At 38.6% G+C, this 11,989-nt stretch overlaps 1 protein-coding gene and 1 long non-coding RNA gene across 2 annotated transcripts; one reads left to right on the top strand and one right to left on the bottom strand.

Annotated features, from left to right (window-relative positions):
• Window positions 1-246: 246 nt before the first annotated feature.
• On the bottom strand, window positions 247-7,445 carry LOC311068465. Its single transcript, XR_014603385.1, has 3 exons — window positions 7,050-7,445; window positions 1,925-2,021; window positions 247-1,770 (listed from the first exon to the last, which is right to left on the bottom strand). It is a non-coding gene; the product is annotated as an uncharacterized lncRNA (long non-coding RNA).
• On the top strand, window positions 5,906-10,388 carry chst14 (carbohydrate (N-acetylgalactosamine 4-0) sulfotransferase 14). The gene is made up of 2 exons (XM_084090936.1): window positions 5,906-6,399; window positions 8,856-10,388. The coding sequence occupies exons 1-2, from the start codon at window positions 6,127-6,129 to the stop codon at window positions 9,681-9,683; spliced, it is 1,101 nt and encodes a 366-aa protein (XP_083947062.1). The 5' UTR covers window positions 5,906-6,126; the 3' UTR covers window positions 9,684-10,388.
• Window positions 10,389-11,989: the final 1,601 nt, after the last annotated feature.

Here is an 11,989-nt window from a genome sequence, read left to right on the forward strand (position 1 = left end):
TCAATGCGAAAGACAAGGTAACAAAATATTCGGGGCTTTACTAAAATCATTCAGGGGCTTAAGTCCCCTTAGTCCCCTAATATATAATATTGCAGCACATAATATAAGCTAAGTACTGAACAAAAACAGTTTACCCATAATCAACAAGAACCTATTTTAAAAGATCTTTAAGAAGGCATGGTCTCTTTTGATCCTTTGCTAGTGATGCTTGATACTTTCCAGACAAGTTACATACTCTTCTGTCACTTGTTTCAAGAGCTTCACTTGGTCAAAAACCAAGTGATAACCTGTACAATGTAAAATTGTCAACATCAAATTATGTACTACATATTACAGCATTGTTTCAATACAAGACATACCAATGGACTCGCGCAGTCTTCTTTGGGCACCAGATGTTCCTTCCTCATCCGAAACAAAGGACTTATTCGATTAGCTTGGGTTGATATAAGCAGGGCCGTTTCAAGATATTTGGGGGCCCTAGGCAAAAGAGTGAAGTGCGGTCCCAAGTCCTCCCTCAGGAAATTTTTTAAAATTCAGATGGGATTTCTTGTATTCTGGTGCATTTTAAGAGTCATGAATTATCAATTGGCACAGACAGAAATTTAAGCAAAGCACCTAATAAAGTAAAAAAAAAAAAAAAAAAAAACATTTGTTGAATAGCCATACGTTTATTGTTATTCTCATAGCATATCATGAAAGTGAAGTGTGGAGGATTCGATATTTACTTTACAGGAAAAGAACTTGAATAGAAGGACAAACGCGAAGGAAAAAGGGCATTTTTCTCCAGATGAAATAGAAACACCACCAACGGAAATTGATAGCCTGCGTAAATCTAAAATGTAACCGGACTTGATGGATTATTTTGTTTGGACCTAACTGCATGGGAGTCATAGGACCAGCTCTATTTGTTTGGAATTGACAAAGTTTTTACCGTGACCGCAGCCGCGGGCAGACACAGCCGTCAAGAGAACACTTCTCTAGCTCGTGCCTTTATAAGTTACATCGCAAAAAAATCTCATGCGATCGTAATCTGGGCTCGTGCATCAAGAGGATTTAGCTCAAAGGAAGTTTTCGAACGCTGTAACGTTAGCTATAGTGACGTGTCGAGAAGTTGTCTAGTGTGTATTTTATGCTTAAATTCTGCAAACAGAACAAAGTTGTGTATGACTATTAGTTGAACTTTTTCACCCTCTAACAACGCTCACATCTACCGTTGTGTTTGGTCACTGATGTCAAGGTTATGTTCGCAGAGATGTGAAAACACGTCAGACAGCTGTATTTGGAGATGATAATGGTTTACTTGCCGCTGTGTCTTTGGCGTTTTTCCTCTTCTTCTTTCTTTCTCTGTGTTTTGAAAAATCGTGAAGGGTATGAACGCTTCATGATGACATTTTTTTATTTAAATGCCCGCGTAGCGCTGAGTGTTTCTCTTCCACTGACAGCTAGTGGGGGACCTGATGGGGGGTGCGCGACGGTGGATGTCACTTCAACATTACAGTGATTAGGGCACTCATACTGTTTGTCGTTGCATAGGGGGAATCCCTCTAGTTTGGGGGGCCCCTCTCACGGAGCAGTACTGGAAAGTGATAGCGCTGTCTCACTGTGGTTGTTTGTTTACAATGGTTGATACTGTTTGACAAGGGCAGATACACAACCTAAATGACCGTGCGGCCATCGGGGGCCCCCTTCAGCTGGGGGCCCTAGGCAGCTGCCTACCTTGCCTACCCCATTGCGACGGCTCTGGATATAAGGACTGGTCTTCCTTCTCTGCTGTAAAACAAGAAAGTCTCGACTTACTCTATGTGCAATTAATATTGTTCTTGAAACATAAATTAAGACAGTTATAAACAAGTTAATTTACCATACGATTCAGGAGAGAGCATTTGATGAGTAAATACTGATTTCAATATTCTAGGAACTTTACCTGGGAAGGGCTGATCACGGTAAGATTCACTGCGACTCACTAGTAGCTCTTGTGAGGGTTGGCTCTTAAACGAGCTGTTGAGTTTGATATTGTAGAGCTTAAAAAAAAAACTTGGTGAAAGAATTTTGGCAATATTGTTTATAAAATGTAACTCACAATGCTAATTTATTGTTAATTTAAAGGGTTAGTTCACCCAAAAAATTTAAATTCTATCAGTAATTACTCACCCTCATGTTGTTCAAACCCGTAAGACCTTCTGTCTGAGAGCTGGATCACTCCTCCATAGGCTTCTGAGGGTTTGAAACTTGCTGGCCCAGAAAATTTATTAAACAGTATAGTCCAAGTGATTACAGTGGCTCAATCTTAAGTTTATCAAGCGACGAGAATACTTTTTGTGCGCAAAAAAACAACTTTATTCCACTATTCTTTTTTTTCTCTCTGGGCCTTGACGCAGCGCTTCTGTGTTATATGTCACACCTAGGCTCACTATTGGCCGACGCTGGTCATGTGTGTGATGCGTGTGACGTGTAACACAGAAGCTGCTGAGGCCCAGAGAGAAGGAAATGAATAGTGGAATAAAGTCGTTTTTTTGCGCACAAAAAGTATTCTCGTCGCTTGATAAACTTAAGATTGAGCCACTGTAGTCACTTGGACTATATTAACGATGTGTTTAAAAACTTTTCTGGGCCAGCAAGTTTCAAACCCTTAGAAGCCTATGGAGGAGTGATCCAGCTCTCAGATTTAATCAAAAATATCTTAATTTGTGTTCCGAAGATGAACGAAGGTCTTACGGGGTTGGAACAACATGAGGGTGAGTAATTACTGACAGAATTTTCATTTTTGGGTAACTGTTCCGTTCCGTTCGCCTTACATACTTAATAATCGTGACCGCCAATAGCAGCGCTTAGTAATCATGACGTGGGCCAATAGCAAAGCAGAATCATTGTGGGAAATACCGACTGTTTTAACGAATAAAGGTAGAATTTGTGTCCTTATCGTGTTTAACACATCTGTATTTGATCGCGCGAGTATATCCAACGTGAAAAATCGCAGCTTGAATTTCCAGTCACCGTCGAAGAGAAACACAGGTAGTGTCTGCCCTATATATATATCCGCCGCGCGCTCTAGAGAAGTGGAGGGCGATGAGGCTGCGAGCGACACCTGACATCCCATTGAATCACATTGATAACTGATGATTTGGCTGATCGTGGTTGCTAAAGATTCTGCTGATCTGGGCGGGTGACACTCCTCGCCTTTCACTTTTTTTTTTTTTTTCATGATAATGACATAAAATGAGAAAATAACTAATGGTAACATTTCATATAACATTAAAACACAATAAAATCATTCAATAATTTAAAATATTTTGTATCTGCACGTCGAGACATTCATCTCGACGTCGTTCATTTATTATTCTATTTCGGAATGAAAGATGAAATTTGCTTGGTTTTTTGTTTAAAATATTTTTTTTTAGAAATGGATGTATTTTGTTTTCCAAATGTATTGTCATCAAAAAATAGTATAGAAAACTGGACGACATTTCCGATCGGTTTTTAATTTGTAATATTTATTTGTACGTTTATTGTATTTCATTTGACTGATCGCATCTTTACCCGGAAGTAAATTACACCGTCGTGCGAATTCATAGATATATACACTAGATGTCGCTTTGGCTACGGCAGTTCATTGGAATGAATGCGTTAAATAAATGAATGAATGAATGAATGAATGAGCAAAACTTGGCCACTAAATATTTAATATTCAATTATTTTAATAATCACAATTAAAGTTTTAATTTTATTGAACTGAACAAGCGCAACATTCAGCATTCAATCAAATATTCTAAAAGATGTATTATTAATAATAATGTTATTTCAACATAATATCTCGTTATTTTGACATAAGCCTAATATTTGTGCGTGCAACAAGCAAGATGTGCATTTGTAAATCCGGTGACGCGTGCATTGATTTTTATTAATAAACTAGTGTTTTCTGACAGTGTCGAGTATCGACTCGGCTGCAAAGATGAAGTTGACGATCGCCATATTCGTAGTGAACGCGAGATAGAGAAATGCACATAATGGATTACATAATCAGAGAGTAGCCTTTTTCTTTTCGTTTTGAATTATTTCGTTTAAAGACATTTCAAGCTTTGTGCATTTGATGTATTTCTCATGTCTGTGTGAGGCATACAATGATGAGATCGTTTAACTGTCTATGGATGAGATGCGCTCCAGTTAACGTGCAATGCAATCCAGGCAACTGGTTGATGAAACATTGATATTAAGATACAATTTATACAAAACGAAATTCACTTTAAAGAAAGTTTTTTGACTTTCTACAAAAAAATTAAAATATCTTTCTATTCATCATAGAATCCTCAAAAATGTAAATAACTTTTCATAATAACAATGAATGCTTTTTGAGCATTATTCATATATCATATTAGAATGATTTCTGAAGGATTTGTGACACTGAAGACTGGAGTAATGATGCTGAAAATTCAGCTTTGATCACAGAAATAAATTATAATTATATATTCGTATTGAACCGTTATTGGCTTTCGGTTCGGTCCTGCCGACCAAAATTTAGATAGCAGTCGCGATGGCGCGAACACAACAACGCTGCCCAACATCAAATGGCAAATTCAATCATGCGATAATCATTTGTGCTTCTGCTTCACTGACAGTTTATCAGTTTGGACCAATGTCAGACAGTGCAGCGCGAGCTGATCTTGATCAAGCGACACAAAGATAGGCTACAGTAAAGAAAGCATGTGAATTCGCCACAGAAATAATAACATCGCTGCGAGATAGTGAGAAGCATTCAAATTTATCCGTAGATCTCTATAAGATCAAACAGCGCTGCCGTGGAAACCATGAGAAACATTGTGCCATGATTACGTCCACAAATCAGAAACATTCACGATGGATTTAATGTAGTAGGCTAAACACTAACTGTCACCATGGAAGTTTGGCAGGAATAGTAAAATGCTTTCAAGTACATCACATATATTTTCTAGCACTTCAAAACTCAAATATGGTCATATATTTAAATGTTATTTTTAATGTGATGACCAAAACATTATTTTGTTCATCCTTCAAAGATTACCCCCATTTATAAAACTAAAAGTTTCTAAATGTAGGGAAAAAAAGACATTCATTTCCACTCTCAAATATTTATTTTTTAATCGTTTTGCTTTTGAATTATTTCGACATTATGAATAAAATTGCTGCCCTCAAATGTTAACCTGGAGTCTTGCAAACTTAAAATAAAACTAAAATAAAATAAACCTTTGTTTATAATGCTACTACAATAATAGCCTACATTTCATTTTTTATAAGGAGCGTTTTATGTTTTATATGCTGCTACGAAGACACCCCAGAGGATGGGTCAAGTACAAGGGCGTAGATTTGGTTTGAACATTGGGGGGGTTGAAGTTTGGGTATGCCTCCTGATGCCTCCTTTTCATGTGATCATGGTATAAATATTGGGGGGGTTGTAATGCATAGATATAAATATTGGGGGGGTTATCTCCCCCCCAACCCCCCCACAAATTACGCCCCTGGTCAAGTATAGCTCCATGATGAACCAATGAGGTTTGTTCTAGCGCATCAAGCAGGTTCAGTTGAGCTTCTGTTTATGTTCGCTGAACAATGTATAAATGAGTAAAAGCCTAAATGAATCTGTTCATCATGTAAAGCGATCGAGTTTCTTCAGAAAATTTGGACTAAACCTCTCAATTCATATGGATTAGTTTTGCAATCTCTTTGTGAACTTTTTGAAGCGTCAAATTGGTAGAGTACAGTCATCAATGGAGGGAGAGAAGGCTAAAATTTCATCAAAAGCTCTTCATTTGTGTTCCGACGATTGACTCTTACGGGTTTGGAACGACATAAGGGTGAGTAATTAATAAAGTTTTTTTCATTTTTGGGTGAACTGTCCCTTTAAGAAGTCTAATTTCAAGCGCTTCACCACTAGTGGGAAGTTATGACTAGTTTCCCCCGAAATCTGACTGCCACCCCACCCCCACTATAGTGCAGCTAAGCTTTTTTTTCTTTTCCACACATCTCCATCTGAAGTCAGATGAGTTGGCCGCTTCACTGAAGCGATGGATGTGTGTTGATCTGTTTCGGTATATCGGTACATTGAGTCACTGAGCCTCGACAAACGGACGGACTCTTTAATGCATGTGATTCACTATGCCTCCTCGCAAGAAGGAGTACGGGATTAAACGAGCGAGCGGATCCCTGATCCACTTCAGACCGCCGGTGAGCGCGACCACCGTGCGAAGGCACTCCGCCGTCGTGCCTTCGGTGCTGACGTTCGCCGTAATCGTGGCATCCGGAGGCCTGTTGCTCATGATAGAGAAGGGAATGTTGAACAGCGTGCAGACTCCGCCGCCACGAGCCAACGGGAAGAAAGCGGAGTACCGAATGAGGAGTAGCGACGCAGCTGTGGACGTGGAGTCTCAGGTAATGTACACGAACAGAGACGCAAGTTCGTTTGAATGTGAATGAAATTCATCAACATTTTTGTACGTTTGCATGTAATAATCAGACTTTCTTTGAGTTTCGCGAGTCTGGACACCAAGGAACGCGGGCTGCGTCTCAAAAGTCAAAACCCCTAGTGAGCTGAATACCTAGACATTGGGGGATGGCAGTTTTGAGACAGGTCATATACGGTGTCAAAAAATATTACTTTGACCCTTTACCCACACAATGAATGAATGAATATATTTGCTCTGCAAAACTATAAATGTACGACAAAGTGATCATTTAAAATAAATAACACACAAACACACTTTTCAATCGAGTTTGATTGTTAGGTTTCATTTGATGTTAGTTAGTTTTCCTGTTAAATTCCAAATATCCCAAATATTCCAAAATCTTTTTACCATAATACCATCTCAATACCATTATTGCAGTTTCTTAGAGTAAAAGTAGTAATTTTAAGGCGTAATGTCCGATTAATACGATTTCTATCCGATTAATCTTATTATTCTGTACTTTTATTACTCATCTGGTGGATAAGATGGATTTGGCATGTGGAAATAAGCATGTGGAAATAAGCGTCTTTGATGGAACGATGAACTCGTTCCAGAAAATATAAAACAACTGCTTACCTCAAGCCAAGATATGAATGGAAACTTGGGCCAATTCTTTGAAGTTAAGATTCCTGCTGTGCACTTGACAGAAGCGTACAATCACATGACATTTCAGCTTCCTTCTCTGATCTCGCTCAAGCACTGATATGAAATCTAGACTATTAGATTGTGATGTTGATTAGAGTAATCGGAGGATATTGTAAAATTAATATACACGGTATTCAATGCTTATAATGTTAATGTTGATTTTTTTTTCAAAATGGCAACTGAACATTGAAAGATGACACACTCATTCATTTATTTTGCAAGATTTTTAATGTTTCCTTGTGCTTGTATCCTAAAAAAATGATTCCTGAATAAGCCTTCAGTGCAGGATATGATCTTATGATGATGTCTGGTCATCCAGTGGAATGTCCAGAGTAAATGTAAGTTTGTTAAAGGACATGTTGGTATACTATACACAACATTACAAAACAACTTTAACCTTCCCTGCCCCTCTTGGCGGAGGGTGGAAATAAATATCCTCCACAGCAAAATTTGAATACATAGTTCCCACAGGCCAATTAATGTCACGTGACCTCCCCGGAGACGCCATCTGTGAGGGCAAAAGCTGCTGTGTTTACAATGTTTTACCATACTGTCTATGAGTTTTACAAGGAAATTTCGAATATTTCTTTCCATTTATAATGTTACGAAAATCATGAAGAGACAAAGTGACAGAGATTATAAAGAGACTCTATTAACACAAGACAGAGAGAGGTACAATGCGAAAATTTCAGTCATAAATGGTGTGGATCCGTATGCGCTAACAAAGGAAGCACTGAGCACTGATTATGCAGCAGATACAGTATTATCATGTGTATCATTATCTGGTATTGGCTAGGAGTTTTAACACGTGAGCAATTCCGAGCCTGGAAATATGTGCATGAATATGAATATACACGGTAATATACACGGTATGAAAATAAATAAAACTCGCGTGCAAATTAATTAATGTAATGCGGAACTACTTTATACGCGGGTTCTTTAGGGACATAATCTGAGATTGCCGTGCTGGAATGTGTGAGTGTGTGTGTGTGAGAGTGAGAGAGTCGCGGGCGCGATCGAACAGTGGAAACAATGTTGTTTTTGTATGTTTTTAATATCTCGTCATTTTGTTCATACAGGACATAATTCAAACTGCAAAGTGTTAACTTATATTTGTGTACACTCGCAATAAAAAACAACAAATTCTTGCGTGTTTTGAGGGAGTTTCTTTCCTGTTTATCCTCGCCAGCCATAACCTCCGTCGTTGTTCTGACAAAAGCTTAACGTTAGTCTTCTCACATTCATGAAGTCTAATGACGGGTATACTGTAAAATCCAAATTTAACTGAACCTCCGACACGATTTAAACATCCATTGACCCAGCAGGAGATCACCATTTTCACTTTTTATCACGAAATTAACTCGCTTCAGCTTCTTCTACTATTGTTCTGCCCACAGAAATGGCGCCGGGTCGGCAAATGCTAAAAAACTAAATTTAACTGAACCTCCGGCACGATTGGAACATCCATTGACCCAGCAGGAGATGACCATTTTCACTTTTTAATCACAAAATTTCCGTTTCAGCTTCTTCTTCTCATGTTCTGCATTGTAAGAATGTTGTGTTCTGCCCTCAGAAATGGCGCCGGGTCGGCAAATGCCCGTATGTTGTGACGTCATGTGGGAACTATGTATAGTAGCCTATTTTGTATAATTATTACAGATTGAAAATTTGACACTTTGAGCATTCAAGTTTTTGTCTTTATTTTGTGCTAAAGTTATATATGCCTCTTTCCCCCAGATTGTGCAGGAGATCCGTAATCGCACCATAAGATCGATGTGCGGTCAGAAGAACACGGCTCACAGCGTGTGGTCTCTCAGTCCACTGCAGAGGAAGACTCTCCTCCAGCACATACTGGTGAACGACGAGCATCGCTTCCTGTACTGCTACGTCCCCAAAGTGGCCTGTTCCAACTGGAAACGAGTGCTGAAAGTACTGAGTGGCGCTATGGCCAACGTGGACGTCAAAGTGAAGATGGACCATCGTGCTGATTTACTCTTCCTGTCTGACTTTCCGCCAGAAGAGATTCGTCATCGACTACGGCATTATTTTAAATTCATGTTTGTGCGGGAGCCGATGGCCCGCCTGCTTTCTGCCTATCGGAACAAGTTCGGCGAAATCGAGGCATATCAGCGTAAATACGGTGCAGAGATTATACGGCGCTATAGAAAAGGCTACGCAAAGGATAAAAAAATAGCAGGAAATGACGTGACATTCACAGAGTTTGTGCGTTATTTACTTGACGAAGACCCAGAGAGGATGAATGAGCACTGGATGCCCATCTACAACCTCTGCCAACCCTGTGCCGTAGAATATGACTTCATTGGTTCGTACGAAAGGCTGGAGATCGATGCGGCTTACGTTCTGGAACGTGTCGGAGCGCCGCAACACATAGGTTTTCCTGAACGACAGACGTGGTACAAACCCGTCACCAAAGAAACGCTACATTATTACCTTTGCACTGTGCCACAGAAGTTCCTCAAAGATCTTCTGCCCAAATATATTCTGGACTTTTCTCTGTTCGGCTATCCTTTACCCAACACAACCACTGAATACTGTAGGCATTAACAAAGGCATTGGTTTATACCTGCTTTATAAGACTGTCTATAATCTTTCAATATATTAATATTTTAAATCTTTTTTTTTTTTTTTATCTGTACAGAATTTAAAATATATTTGAATAAAACCCACAGTATGGAATTTTTGAGAGCTATTTAAGTTCAAATCACTATTTAAAACTGGAAAAGCTCAATGAGTTATTTTTATTAATGAGATGCAGTAATATGTCCATATGAATGGGCATTAAATGAAAAACATTGTGCTGTGCGCAAGACTATCATGTGTTTTATATCAGTAAGCAGATGCTTCCACCATTATTCTATTTTTCTTTATTTACTTAGATAATCATTGTTACTTCTCCTGTCACCCATATTGTAAGATATTTTCTTTGTTGATGTGTTTAATCCTTTTACAAAAATGAAATGTGATGCTCAAATGTTAATGTTATTAATGTTAATGTTAAAGTTAGTTAGAAAATTTCTTGTGAGGCAATTCCTGTTTGTATGTAATGAATTGTTCTGCGAGTGAAGTGTGTTGTTTCATATGACCAAAACAAATATTTCTGACCAGAAACTTGAACCCTTCCCATCCTGCTGCTTCCTCTGAAAACATGAGGCTCCGAGTTGAATCCCTTAAGAGATTCTAAAGAATGCAGTTTCACATCCAAAAGCAGAAGTACTGTACTATGAGGAAATAAAAAATCTTTGAAATCCACAGGCTGGAATTCCTTCTTTTTTTTTTTCTTGGACGGAGCATAAAATTTATTGTAAAAGAACAGCTAATAACAAGCTAATTGTGTTTTGAATCCCACAGGCAAAATAATAAAAAATCAAATGAAAGCAGTAAGTGAAAGCTCAGTTCACACCCAAAGGCCTTATAAAAATACACGGGTATACTTAAAGTAAATATAAGCGCTGTTCATGCCAAGAACTAAAACAATAAACACATTTTTAAAAGTCGTCAAAGAATAGCACAATCCAAACCACAACTATATCAACAAAGTTGTTTGAATCACTCTCTAAGCTTTATATTTCAGCTGATAAACAAAAAAAAAACATTGTCAGCCAATCAGAATCCATCTGGCTTTGAAGAGCTCGCGCATTTAAAGGGGCAGACGACATAATTACGCAGTGTGTGCTGACAATAACAGAACGTTATTATAATTTGTTTCATACTAAACATTTATTTTTCATTCATTTTGTTTGGTTAGCTCTGCTGGTTGATGTCGTTGTACAGAAAGAATGCTGTGACAGTTGGTCGGTGTGGTTTTAGTCCCGCCCCTCCTCCACTGTGATTGGTCGGTTGGGTAAAAAGTGACAGTGATGAGCGCAGCGTTTCACCCAAAGTTGAACATTCTTCAACTCTCGGCGACCTGTAAAAAACGCCGAACGCTCAGCGCTTCAGCGTGAAAAAGACGCTCAGCGCCTCGTTACGCTCATGGCGTTTAAAAAACGCGGCGTTCCCATTGAAAACAATTGAAAAAACACGCCAGCCGCGTGGAAAAACGCTTTGGTGGACACACGGCCTTATCATCGGTTGGGTACTGATGCTAATATAGTTATATTTATTGCTGTGTGAACGGGCCTTTATAATGGTGTTTGTTTGTCCATGCGATGCTAGGATGTTATGAGAGGTTGTCAGCCAACGGTTTTTGGTTTCCTGAATGTTCTGGGAATATTAGTTTTTGTAACAAAAATAAAGTTCCTGGAATATTATTGTTTGGTTCCCCAGAACTATCCGAGTAGTTTTTAGTGCTTTGCCAAGGAGTTGTTAGAGGCCATCGACACAGAAAATGTGATCGCGTTTCCATTGATTTCCATGTTAACACGTCTAGACGGATGTAACGTTATTCAACTAGCGTCTCGTGCATGAGGCCTTTCTAAAAACACAGTGCTAAAGATTTCTTAAAAGTTTAACTTAAAAACACAGAATAAAAACAGGTTGAGACCATGTGTTTTCTCTCATTCCACAGCGTAAACTTTGATGCAAAAGCACATTTTGTGTGAACAGCCCGTTTGGGTTTTGTGGGTATAAGCTTAATTCAAGTCAAGAGCTGAGACGTCAAGTCTCAATGACATACTGGTTGAGTTATTCCACTTAAGGCTGGGATTGTTTTATTGCTAGCCCTGAAGAAGAAAACAAGCTTTTCAACAAACCCTGTGATTTGAAGTATCATTCTAGTCTGTAGCAAATGGTCCAGAATTATACTTGGTGTTTATGAGCAATAGCATGGCTTAGCAAGCACCACTATTAAATATCAAAATAAGATGAAACATTCAAAATAGGGGAAACTGTTAAGTTTGCACATCTATCTT

Source organism: Abramis brama (assembly GCF_963993115.1).
Source record: "Abramis brama genome assembly, chromosome: 18".
Taxonomy (NCBI): domain Eukaryota; kingdom Metazoa; phylum Chordata; class Actinopteri; order Cypriniformes; family Leuciscidae; genus Abramis; species Abramis brama.

Excerpts from the sequence above, each read along its gene's own strand:
- chst14 (XM_084090936.1), top strand. The coding sequence starts at position 6,127 with ATGCCTCCTCGCAAGAAGGAGTACGGGATTAAACGAGCGAGCGGATCC. Across the intron at positions 6,400-8,855 it reads CTGTGGACGTGGAGTCTCAG|ATTGTGCAGGAGATCCGTAA; the intron begins GTAATGTACACG and ends TCTTTCCCCCAG.